We start from the raw sequence: 13,511 nt of genomic DNA, 5'->3' as shown, positions 1-13,511 counted from the left end.
TGTGCGCGTGCGCGTGCGTGTGCATGGATTGGACGAGAGAGATGCGTTTCCGTAGCAACGGCCGAATGTGCGATTCAAAAAAGCCGTGACGTCACACTCTTCCCGTGGTGCTTAGCGAGCCCAGATTGAACCATCGGCTGAAGGAAACATTTACATCTTCTATGCTCCGTTTTTTAATAGTAAAAAAGCGTCGAACGAAAAACTTTCCACTGGAATCGACGCAGCGAGGAGAACTAGTTCCACGGTACGTACCGGAAAGAGCGTATCGAGACGCAGGAAGTGGGAAAACAAGTGCAGATGCTGGACAAACAATGTTGCTAATGGGTTAGCAGGACCGCTAGCGTGTTTTACCATAGGTTAGTCAGCTGAGCTAGCGTTAGCATTAGCATAGCTCCGTATGCTGCATTATTAAATTATATGTTCTTTGTTTGCAACATTGCATTGTGACAGACAGAGTTGTTGGGTACTCTATCGCCACAGAGACATCAGCGAGTGGGGTTTGTCCCCGGGTTGTTTCTACCAGTTTGTCCTGAAGGTGACTGTGAAGTTTGTTTTGTCATTAACATCCACTTCGATGTGATGAGGTTCATTAACTCATTTATGTACCTTTTTAAAACACACCCGGCTGATAAGTGTGATCCTTCCTCTCCTGTAATGCAATCACTAGCTCGTCTTCCAGCCTTCAGGTTGTGATCATTTAAACAAACAGTCATAATAGTCATTTTAACATGTCACAAAGACACAAGCTAGTACTGATGAAACTACCGGTGGAATAATCAATGGTCTGGTCTGCCACAAAACTAACAACAACTTGAAAGACAATCGTTGTTTTAGTAGCTCGTCAATCAAATGTCAAACCGTTGCAGATTCCAGCTTCTTAAATGTGAACAATTGTTATTTGTCAACTTCTATTCATAAAGACGAGTTAAGGAGGTAGATCGATTGGGACGTAAAAGTCCTCGCTATACTTGCACAATACATACGCTTTATGCTGAATTTGACTTTTATTATATTACTATTGATGAAAATTATATTGAGATGATTATTGATATTTTATTATCAATGCGGAGTCAGACAAAATAAGCAGAAGTCAGCAAGCCGGGGTAAAGCTCTCTGTTAGTCGTCTGTCATCTGACATGTTCATTTAAAAACTGTCGTAATTGTTTGATAGTGTTGATCATTTATATAATTTTTTCCAGGTATCATGGATCAGGACTATGAGTGCAGGCTGCTCCGGCAGATCAACATCCAGAATGAGAATGCAAGCCCTGTAGTAAGTAAAGAATACGATCACTTGTATTTTTGTGTTTTATGTCCCTCTCATTATGCATTTTAGCGAATTCCTTTTTAAAAAAGGCGTACACTCTTGACTAGTATAATAATTATTCTGTTAGTCATCATCTTGACTATTAGTATACTGTTCGCCCCTCCCAAAGTGGATTAAGTAGTAAGGGTTTGAAGATGGGCGGACAGGGTGTTACTCTCTGTGTTGGAAGTGTAAATACTTCAACAGGCCAGTCTCTTTCATTTGACGGTGTCACTGGTGTTGAGTGAAAACAAGACCGTACCAGCCAAATGACTGGGTTTTGTGAATGTTGCCTCCTGTTGTTAACGCCTTCAACAAACGCACCATCTGCCACCGAAATGATCGTCCTGTTTTGTCATCAAGTTTTCAAACCACCGTCTGAAGCTTGTTTGTGTTTGTCCTCTAGTCAGAAAATGCTCTTTTCTCCCCCCCCCCCCCTGTGTAGAAAGCTGTAGGTGCTGCACGAGCTCTAACACCCACCAGCTCCCCCCTGTCCTCCCCTAGCAAGCATGGTGATCGCTTCATTCCCTCCCGGGCCGGAGCCAACTGGAGTGTCAACTTCCACCGCATCAATGTGAGTCCGCTGTGAAACACCAAGGCCTTTCACTGTCTTCTCCATCCAAAAGAACATTGATCTCAGGATTAACATTAAGTTTTAGAATTTTCTGTCAATTAGTCTGTAGTAACTTGCACAGATTAACTCCTCGGATTTGGTTTCAGTATGGTTATTCATTTGTTCATTTGTTTTTTTGCAGGAAATTGAAAAGTCGCATAATCAAAATAGGAAAACCAAAGATGGCACGACAGACAGCAACAAAGGTAATAAATCCACTTTTCTACCAAGAGTAGACGAGATAAAGGCAAATGAAAATGCATCTTGACACGATAACTGGCACCAGTATTATGAAATATTCTGCTCTGCTATTAGGAGACAGGTGCGTCATTTTACTGCAGACATTTTAAATTTAAACTGTTCTTCTTTGAGGCATTTCATTTTTTTGGGCTGGTTGACATTTTCACAGATGACACCAGTTTGTTGCTTTATTTAGGAGACTGAAAGCTCTTGATGTTTCCTTGTTTTACTTTAATTGTAGCCTTTCCGTATGTTGTGTATTTAGAAATCCTGCGTATTATGACTCCTAAGATAACATAAACCTCTGCGACACCAAAATTAGAGGGTATACTGTTTTCAACACAGCTAAACCCAACAAAAAAGGCAATTAACTTTTTTTCCATAGTCAGTAGAGGAGTTTGCCTTTCACTTTTTCCCCTAGTGAGTCATGTTCAACATCATGAATGAGCCGGACACTGTGGCCCTCTCTGGTCAACATAGCACGTTCATTTAGGTCTCATGTTTCCATCACTGCTGATCAGAGCCGATTAAGACCTGTGCCCAGTGCAGAGTCATTGGATCCAGGTGTGCATGCTGACTGTATCTATTCCCATTGGAGACAAAAGCCAGATATTGGCAGGCGTTTTCTAACGAGTAGAAAAGGGTCTAACAACGATAATATTAATAAATCATGTTTCAACCTTGTGATTCTCAGCCCCAAACACAGATATTATGCTTTGTTGTTGCTGGATATTTAGTGGGAGTTTTCAGCTCATTTCCACAGGTCTGCTGGGGTCTGTGGTGATCCTTTGACCCTCTTGTTTACTAAGTGTAAGCAGGCTCAGGGAAACTGGAGAAATTAAACTGCAAAGGGAAAAAACCTGTTTAAAATTAATGATTTCTGTCTCTTCCTTCAGCGGATGGGCTGGCATACTCGGCTCTGCTGAAGAACGAGCTGCTAGGAGCTGGTATCGAGAAAGTCCAGGACCCGCAGTCAGAAGATCGCCGCCTGCAGCCGTCCACTCCTGCCAAAAGGAGCCTTTTTAGTGTAAAGACCGTTAACACAGCTCTAACTTTATATACTATACTGGTTTTTGCTGTATTTTCCCTGTATCTATAATCATTTGTTTTGTGTTTTCAGTATTCTGTCAGTACAAAGAGAGCTCTGCCAGAAGAGGATGGAAATACAGTATCTCCATATTCTCTATCACCTGTCAGTAGCAACAGGTAACACCATTTACCCTGCTGCTCATCATATGATAGCTCTTCAATTCAAGAGGAAAAGAGCCTAAAATCCCCCACTCACTATTTTGTGTTGTTTCATTGCAGCCAGAAACTGCTACGGTCGCCAAGGAAACCAACGCGCAAAATATCAAAAATTCCTTTCAAAGTTCTGGATGCTCCAGAGCTTCAGGATGACTTCTACCTCAACCTTGTGGACTGGTCCTCTCTGAATGTGCTCAGTGTCGGACTGGGAACATGTGTCTACCTGTGGAGTGCCTGCACCAGCCAGGTGAGTGTGTGTTTGTGTGTGTGTATGATCTGACTGAAGGGAGGCGGCCTGTTGAGACCTAGTATTAACATCCGTCCTGACAGATCTGATAATTTTTTCTTCACACCTGGAATTGTAATGCATCCTAAATGACCACTTGTGATTCAAATTCGCTTCCCAGCTCTTTATATAAGTAAACATGACCGTTATAAGAGACAAAATTATGTTGTTTTTACTCATTTTGAGTTTACAAATGAGTCTTATGGTGGTAGTGTGTGTGTGTCTGTGGATCAGCAGGACTGAGAGAGAGATGGAGAGTGAAGCTGATATTTTTAAATGTTATACCAATTTAAGAAAAGTCCAACTTGGAATTTGGTCTGAGTGATTTGATCTCAGGACGCATTCAGATTACTTTGGACGAATGTTACTTCCAGGTCTGAATGGGGTCAAAGAGGCCTGAAGGAGCAGCCTTCACTGTGGTTACAAACAATCTAAAAGTATCAATTTCTCCCTCAAATGTTTCTAATCACACTGGATATGAACGTGGGGGCTTTTATTGCCTCTGTGTCATACACATTAACTAAAAGAGTATTTAATTATAATCGAACTGCTTTCTGAATGCATTTCAATCTTTTTTTCTCCTTTCCATTTCCTTAGGTGACACGTCTATGTGATCTTTCTGTAGAAGGAGATTCAGTAACATCGGTGGGCTGGTCTGAGAGGGTGAGTTTCTCAGTTATCTTTTGTCGTCGAGGTTACACTTACAGAAAGAAAAGTACGGTTGAAATTCACTAATACTCTGACAAAGAGACACTGTGTTAATATTAAAAGTGTGCTGTCTATTTTTAGGGTAACCTGGTGGCAGTGGGGACTCATAAAGGCTACGTACAGATCTGGGATGCAGCAGCAGGGAAGAAGCTGTCTGTACTCGAGGGACACACAGCCAGAGTGGGTGAGTAGAGCGAGGCTGTCGTGACGGAGGCAGTTGCTGAAGTTGAAACATAATTGCCTTTTTTTTTTGCTGTTCTTCAGCAACATCTCTCATTCTTGGTCAGTGAATCATTTTCGCTTGGATGTTTCATTCTCTGCTGCCAGGTGCGTTAGCGTGGAATGCCGACCAGCTGTCGTCTGGGAGCCGTGATCGGGTGATCCTGCAGCGGGACATCAGAGCCCCGCCTCTCCAGTCTGAACGCCGCCTCCAAGGACACAGACAGGAAGTGTGCGGGCTCAAGTGGAGCACGGACCACCAGCTGCTTGCCTCCGGTGGCAATGATAACAAGGTACGCAGACAGAGAATCTCACCTGTACTTCTGCACCAGCACCACGTTCAATTACCACAAACTTATACATTTCCTTCCCCTACTTGTTTCATTCTGCAGCTGCTCGTGTGGAATCACTCGAGCGTCCTCCCGGTGCAGCAGTACACAGAGCACTTGGCTGCAGTAAAGGCCATCGCCTGGTCTCCCCACCAGCACGGCTTACTGGCCTCCGGTGGCGGCACCGCCGACCGCTGCATCCGCTTCTGGAACACATTGACAGGCCAGCCGCTGCAGTGCACCGACACCGGCTCTCAGGTCTGCAACCTGGCCTGGTCCAAGCACACAAACGAACTGGTGAGTGTCCTCAAGTCTGTGGTCTGGACAGTCCTGTTGTGGAGAAGATGCAGAAGCAGAAAAGTGTACATTGTAAAAGGAACTACAGCTTTGATAAATTGTTAATGATGTTACCTGGAGTCACATGAGAAGATTAAATATGCTTTACTGTTCACCCAGAACTTAGCATTCAATGCATCCTAGTTATAAAATATGCAGGTTACTGAGATGCAACTTGTAAATAATAGTTTCAGATAATGTTATTTTGTATAAACTTTGCTTTCAACCATTAGCAAAGCCATTTCACTGAATCTCATATTTTCAATTATTTTCAAATCATCCTGCAGGTCAGCACTCATGGTTATTCCCAGAACCAGATCTTGGTGTGGAAGTACCCCTCGCTAACTCAAGTGGCCAAACTCACAGGGCATTCCTACAGAGTTCTCTACCTGGTCAGTATACTGTTCACTGTGTATGTGTTTATGTTTGTTTACAGGACGTCGATCCAAGGTTACAAAGTAGGACAAAGTAAAATACCTCAAAAAGACTTGAAACAAAATCGATTGTGGATAAAGGAAAACTACCAGAAATATGTTTTCTCTAAAATGACCTTAAGTGTTGGTAGTATTTTGCTTGTTCATATATTTATATAACGCAGGTTCCTTCATAGAGTTAACTACTGAAAGTTTGAATTATTAAACAACCATGATCACTTTCCTTCTCTGAACAAGCAGCAGCAAATCCACCCACGCAAAAATTTGAATAGATCGATAAACAAGGCTAATGAGCAGATAACATGATGTTGTTACACAGTCTATTCAGTGTATAATAAAGAGTTGTGTGCAGGCCATGTCCCCTGACGGAGAGGCCATTGTGACGGGGGCTGGAGATGAAACTCTGCGGTTCTGGAACGTCTTCAGCAAGATGAGATCCACTAAGGTATTTACTCCATTTGTTCTCATTCATATTAATGTCTTGCTCTTTGTTTTTGTGCTTTTTTCTGCTCTCCATTTGTTAAAATCTCTCTATTCGATTTCAAAAATGGTATTACAGTTTTACTATATATCCTTGATATTTTTTCAATGGTCTTTCTCTTACTTTCTTTTGTCTCCCTCCCTCCTTCAGGAATCGGTGTCGGTGCTGAACCTCTTCACAAGGATCCGGTAGTGAGCACGCCCCTGTTCTACGAGGGGAACGAAGGCGGGAAGGGAATTCTTTGTTGCATGTGTCGAGCTGTAAGTTGACGCCCTTCTTTGAGTCTTCACCTCGGTTGTCTATGGAGGACTTCCCCTCGATTGCCCTTAGTGTCTATTGAGCCGAGCTGTTCTCCTGGGAGGTTGGAGGATCAGGAGTGTGGAGGGCAGAGGACATACATTCAGTACACACAGTATTCCACCTCCTCCTGAGTAATGGTGGAGCCACTGCCTCCTCCAGGCCACCAGAGAGCTCTGAGGATGAGGAGGATTTTAGGGGCTTTATGTCCCTGGTGCGATTTATGTTTTGTTTACAGACTGACGTTGTGCGTACCTGCCAAATATTAAGTTTGTCTTTGATTGTCTATTTATTTTATTGAGTTGTTGAGTGTTTTTTTTTACTTATTTTAACCCATATTCTTACTCGTGTGTTTGTTTCAGAGGCTGTTAGATCCCCATTATGTGTAACTGCAGTTTTTGAGCGTGTTTGGCTTGTTCAGGTTTACATAAACATCGAAGCTTGTCTTTTTGTATTTTTACCGACAGGCAATAATATCTCATGTACACTGATGACAGATTTCATAACACTGTGCCATTTCAAGGAATGATAACAGTTGGACAAATGGGCCTCATCTCCTTTTTTTAAACATGACATTAAGTTCATTTTACTTAAATGATATTAAGCCGTTTTGGCAAATATTGTTTCTAAAGAGAAGTCGGCACATCTTAGAAGAAAGTAACACCGTACTGTAAAACAGTCGCTTACAGAAATAATTCATGTTCAAAACTGAAGATTTTAATGTGACATGTAAGTAAGTCTTGTTTCTTAAATGAAAATCAGGAAGGAAAGTAAAGAAAAACACTTGAGTTTATCAGAGGAGTTTGAAATGGTAACTAAAGTGCACAGTTACAACATTTCAAATCAGACCAGGCAGCTGTTTTGCTGTTCTGTGATGGGTCTGCTAAGATATTCAAGCTTGGGGCACTTCAAACCATTTCTGTGTTGAGCAGTCATGCTCTTATTTTTTTCTTAATCAAACAAAATCATCCGTAGCATTATTCCCAATTTGTTTTTTTTGTTCTTCCCCTGTATGAATGTTTGAGTCAGCTAGCGTGCCACATTTAAATGAATGCTATTTATTTGTGTTGTGAAAGGTTCTTGTACAGAGTTGGGATGTTTGTTTACTAATGTTATCTGAGGGAAGGTGAAGAGCAGGTTCACTGCTAAACTCTGTGGAAATTTACTTTAATACCACTTCAACATCAAGACGATGCTGCCAACTTGAATTACAGAAAGAATGTTAAGAAGAAAAAATATTTCTGTACTGAGAGATAATCAACAATTAAATGACCATATCTTGTACCTTATGTCGTTGCTGTTTTATTGTCCCATTACCAGAGAGTGGATGTCAATAAAATCAGGCTGCTGCTGAAATCAAGACATCTCTCAATATTTCACATCCTTAGTCTGTCTGTGGCACTCACCCCTATGCCCAGTCATTTCCTAGGAAGTGGTAAATCTTCATCAACGTCACACAAACATACAATATATAATATTTGATTTAAAATATATATAAGACACTGGAAAAAGTTCTTCCTCAAGTACTTCATGGCATGTTGAGGACTATTTTCAACTGCAGATTAACACACATTGAAGATTTCAGTATTTACAACAGCATGATGTAAAAACACTAATACAGGAACATTTTAATAAAATACTTATAGTAATATGCAAGTGTACGACAGGAATTATTAGTAGGATCAGACCATTGCTCTTATTTTCATTAAGAAGAACATAGAATGTCAACAGAAAGAGGTTTCTTTATTTATTTCAAGTTTAAATCCCCAAATTAAATGCTTTTGTTAATGCAATCTCTTTGTAAACTGTATATTCTACTTTCCTATCTTAGCCTTTATCTGTAATGCGTCTGCACATCAAGTAATGCTTCTCTGACAGATGGATATGAAAGATACTGTTGTAAGTTGGATGAAAGTTGTCATACTGCGAAAGATAAGTACAGATGACTGGCATATTTAAAGAAAGTTAATAAGTATTAAAGTATTAGAAAGGTGTTGGGCCACCATGATCTTCAGTTCTCCATCTTTGAAGCTTTCTAATCCCTCATTTGGTGTTTGATGAGGGATCTAACACTTCAGATAGAAATCTCCAATAGATGTTTACCTATTTGTGACTGCGCTAGCTACTTTATTCCATATAACTCGCATAGTTTATAGTTTATTCTGCTGAATGGTTTGGTGTCGCTTTTTTATTAATGTTACCTGTCTGAATGTTGTGGCTTTTTGTGGCCTCAGAATACAAAGTGAACACCAGAGGGAGCTCTCCCATGAGCAGTTTTAACAAACACTGCTGTCACCCAACTTGAACAATCAACATCATCCACCTTAAAGGTGATAATCTGATTCAGAGCTCACCAGAGGAAAATCACAGCAGTAATGTTGCCTGCCTGTGTAGCAGGTTATGAGGAAGGTCAAACATCCCAACAGACAGATAACATCACCACAAGGTTATCTGATTTCACTTCATCCTGAGTCTAGGACCACGTTTGTTAGAAGGAGAGTTTCTAAAAGCCGCAAAACACCCCGTGGCCTCACCTTGGTCCCTGGAAGTCTGTAAATATTTATCATATTCCCAGTCCATCCCACGCAAAGTTTTGACCCAGAGCATGAAAAATAACAAATGTTCACCACCTCCCAAAGCTCCCACACGTCTGCTTGTGCCCTGTGGCCCATCCAAACCCACTCTTACACATTTAAACAGCAAATGGATTTTTATCAGTGTAAACAACAGCTGGAGGCTCTAAATGCACCAAGAAAAAAAAAGGCGTCTTCAGTGCTCCAGTGTTTTTGACAAATTTGCAGACAGAAAACAGCAAATCGTCCCTGGCCAGAGCTGAAATTCACAAAGGAAAGAAGAAATAATGAAGAATACGAATTTCAATTTCATGATTTCAAAAAGTGAAGGTCTCTATCCTGGAGTGATTTTTTTTTTTCTTTGGTGATGAAGATCAGGTACCATACGTGACTCAGCTTCTCCAAGCACCACAGAGAGCCCGAGCCTTTTCTCCCCCTTCAGACTCCATTATAATGTCATCTAAATAACACGCATGGTCCATTATAGTGATCAGATAAATCACCTGAATGGAAGACATTCAGCACAGTCTCCCATCTCATCTGTGGCTCTCGGTGGGCAGATGTTAACATTAAGCCCTGAAAGAAGAGGGGAGAACAGAGGGGGATGGCTAATATGCATAATCCTACCTCCTGATGTTTCTATCAAGAGGGAGAGAGAGCGATGTTCGTTATACAACTAAAGCCTCACAGCACAGAGAGCAGGATCTTCCCCCAGGTTCCTCGCTAAGCCCGTCTCTTGAGTTGCATTGATAACCAGCCTACGAGGGTATCAAAGGAACACGGCCTTTGTGATAAGTAATGGTTGCAGCCACCCAGACTGCTGTTTGGTCATTTTGTCAGAGGGAACAGAGCACAGAGAGGGTCACTTGTTTGCCTTATGTACAAATAGACACTATAGTCCCTCACCCCTGAAGCACCTTTGCAATGATAAATGAGTGGCGTGCTTTTTTCCACAGCCTGTAAACTGTAATGAGCTGTCGTCTGGCAGGTGTCAGAGAAGATGCTCTGATTTAAATAGCTTCCTCTGGGGAAACAAAGGGATCACAGAACAACATAAAGATTTGGTGGAGGCTGATTTAATGAAGATTTTTGTAAAAACATGCCACACACGCGATGCTGAAAGCAACAGGAGACATTTGGTCACAGAGCCATTTATTGTTTTTCTTGGGAGGGAAATGAAATTGAAATTGTCCTTAAATTAACCCCCGCTGTTGTGTTGGCTGTTGGCTGGTACTACAAAATAAGCAGGTTCCAGTTTTATTTAGTAAAAATACTCCATACTTGAAAATATGAACAGTTTTCTCTGAGTGTCACTACAAATCACTTTTGGTTTTATATTCTTAGTGACTAGACTAACATTGAATGAGGAGCAGGATTCTTCATGTCTTTGTGCACATTTTTTTAATTTTGCAATAAATCTAGATACATTTTGAGATATTTGCTATTCTTGTATGAGTGTATGTATATAATAGTCTATGCATCCATATGATATATATATATATAAAAAAGGAATGTTATTAATTACTGGGATATATATATATATACGCTTTATATGGATCCTTGGAGACTTCTATAAGGCGAATCCATATATCTAATTCTCGACAAAGGTTTTTAATATTAAATGCTTTCTTAGCAGTTTTTTATATATTATATGTTTCTTTATTTGTTTATTTGTTTGGCTGTTAGATAGCAACATTACCACGAAACAGAATGGGTCAAGAATGAAACCACACGTTTTGGTGCTGATCCTGGTCATGGGGCGGATCCAGAACTGTCTTTACACTTTCTTTAACATGTGAGATGAGGCATATTTAAGGAACTGATATCTAAGTGTGTACAATGTGGTGCAGCTTGGTTGAATTCAAGGAGACAGTTGGGCCTGGGTGGAGGTATACACTCTAATGAGTACTATTTTAGTTGTGATACTAAGGCTAAAACAATCCACTACTTAAAGATAGAATTAAGTAAAATCTTCAAATTTCAATGATTTCATATAAAAGGGGGGAAATGCTTCCTACACCTCATTGTGTTAGGTTTCAGTATAGACTCCCACCTAATGACTGTGACAATAAAGCTTACTTCATGCAAACAGGACTCTCGGGACTAATGCAGTCACTGTTATTCAATACAAAATCCAATACCAGTGATTTCAAACCAAACCTCTACCTTGTTCTCTACCATCCTACATTTACTGCTAAAATGTCAAGAGGTTAAAAAACAATGAGTAACAGTAAAAGTTGATTAATATTATTCTAGCAAGTCATTTAAATGTGGTGCAGTGAGAGAATAATAGATGAGTTCTGATTATCATCTACTATAAACTGCAAAAGAGACTTCTGACAATTTCTCTCAATGGACAAAATGTTCCAGTTCCATTTTCTGACTGAAGTGTATGGGAAACCCTATTTTAAGACAAGATAAGATAATACTTCATTGATTGTTATATTGTTGTATAATATATAAAAGATGAATAACATCAATACCTTTATAGGACCAATAAGAAGAATGAGAATTGACACAAACACTTACAGCAGTACACAAAAATGAAGGCAGTCAGTAAACTGTCTAGTGATGTGCATGAGCTTGTGGTGTAAACCAACTTCAAGTGGTACAATGATGATGATCAAAGAGGTAGCAATGAATCATGTATGGTTATGTACATTAGGATAGTAAACAGAGCAGCAATATGGTCCAGACTTGGATTTATAATATATAATAAATATATAAATCATGAGCTCATCTTTGGCTACAACACAAAGACGACATTAGCTCTGAGAAAAAAGCTTATTCATTCATTATTTTATGATGCAGTTTTTAGGCATTAATTTAAGTTTTACGGTTATTTGTGTGTTTCGTGTAGTTGCTGTCTTTGAACTTTTTCCTTGACTGAACAAGCTATACAAACACACGTTGTGATTATATAATGTGCATATAAAGTGTGTGAATGTATTCTCACTGGAGGGTAAATCAGCAGTTGTGTTTTGCAGCAACTCATCAATTTGTTGTGTTGTGGTTGTGCAGGTCCCACAGCCCTGCAGGTGTGTAACATTTCACTCCGGTTGTTTCCATTGCCAGTTAATTAGAGGCCTAATCTGGAACTCAACAGTTCAGCTTTAATACAATCACATCTGCTCTTATGGGACGCGTGATTTCAATTGAGTATTATGCATATTTTCTTTTTCCTTATATTGCCATATACAGCCTATGAAATTGACTCCATCTATTAAAAATAGGGAGTTCAATGACATTAATCAGAGATGTTCTTGTGTATCTAGAGGCGCCACAGCCGAGACACTTAAAATCTATAAATCAACACTCACTTCACAACGCCAGTGAGGAGTAGGATGCAGTATGGGAGACAAATAAATCATCAGCAGATTTTAATCATGACATAATTTCAGAAGACTATCAGCAGTCATGAGCCGGTATTGGTGACAAGCTGTTTTCTTAAAATAGAACCCAGAGGGGTATACTCCATCCATGTACACCCTGGGTCTCCATATGTTTTATTCATACGCGCCCTTATAACCTTCATATAATGTAATTTGGCTGCTGCTTTGGGGCCGCACCCTTAACAAGGTCTGGAGAAAAAAAGGAAAAGAAGAAAAAATGGAAAAGAAAAAAGAGAAAGCTCGTCAATTGGCCTCCTCTCTCAGTCGTCACTCAGCAGCGACCCGCCCCCGCCTTGTTCTCTCCGGGCAGCGGACGTATATAAACGCAGCGCTCCCGTCCCCCCTCCACGCCAGCCTACCCAGTAACATCTCCATACGACCACCATCATTACGCGGAGCTGTGGATGATGGGAGGGCGCACAGGCTCCCCGATCCCTGAAAGAAAAACCCAAACAGCACCTGTTGTTCCCCGACGATAAACGGTGAGTGCCGGAGGGTTAGTGGAGAGGATGCAGGGCTGGTTATTTCTGCAGGATGTCAAATATGTTTGCAGTGCTTTTTTCCCCATGAGATATGATAAATATGATGAAGAAAATGGATGGAAGAGGAGGAAACAGAAATGGGAATGAAATACCAGCCGCTTCCTCCTCTTCCTGCCTCGCCTGAGGGTGGTGGTGCTGCTGGATGCGGGAGGAGGGGAGGGGAGGGAAGGGGGGGGGGGCTGAATGTTTATCATGACATGTTGCTGTGATTTGACAGAAAATGTGACTGAGATTTGACTCCAGATCAGCACCAGCACCCGCGAAACAGGATGCACGTCGCGCATCAGAGGTCAACGTGGCTTTAAAACCTCCAGAGAGAAAACTTCGGTGCAGCAACAGGTGGCCTGGGTTTTTTTTTCTTCTTTTTCTTCGCGGGCCGGAGTCGAGATGCTGAGGAGGAGATGGACGCGGAGGAAAAAAAGTAGGGCGTCATTCAGCACCGACGCGCTGGACAGCTCCCTGCACGTCGAGGGCTGCTCACAATTCATTCAAAGCTGCGATCAAACACGT

At 41.0% G+C, this 13,511-nt stretch overlaps 1 protein-coding gene across 1 annotated transcript; it reads left to right on the top strand.

Moving 5' to 3' along the window:
* The first annotated feature begins 125 nt into the window (after positions 1–125).
* Positions 126–7,763, top strand: LOC133018683 (fizzy-related protein homolog). The gene is made up of 14 exons (XM_061085102.1): positions 126–244; positions 1,200–1,273; positions 1,752–1,880; positions 2,062–2,125; positions 3,056–3,186; positions 3,280–3,365; positions 3,468–3,651; positions 4,288–4,353; positions 4,480–4,582; positions 4,726–4,910; positions 5,010–5,243; positions 5,570–5,674; positions 6,069–6,161; positions 6,348–7,763. The coding sequence occupies exons 2-14, from the start codon at positions 1,205–1,207 to the stop codon at positions 6,387–6,389; spliced, it is 1,491 nt and encodes a 496-aa protein (XP_060941085.1). The 5' UTR covers positions 126–244; positions 1,200–1,204; the 3' UTR covers positions 6,390–7,763.
* The last annotated feature ends 5,748 nt before the right edge of the window (positions 7,764–13,511 follow it).

This window comes from Limanda limanda, chromosome 13 (assembly GCF_963576545.1).
Source record: "Limanda limanda chromosome 13, fLimLim1.1, whole genome shotgun sequence".
In the NCBI taxonomy this organism is placed as follows: Eukaryota; Metazoa; Chordata; class Actinopteri; order Pleuronectiformes; family Pleuronectidae; genus Limanda; species Limanda limanda.
The sequence above is the reverse complement of the archived record's forward strand: the minus strand, read 5'-3'. Positions and strand labels throughout refer to the sequence as shown.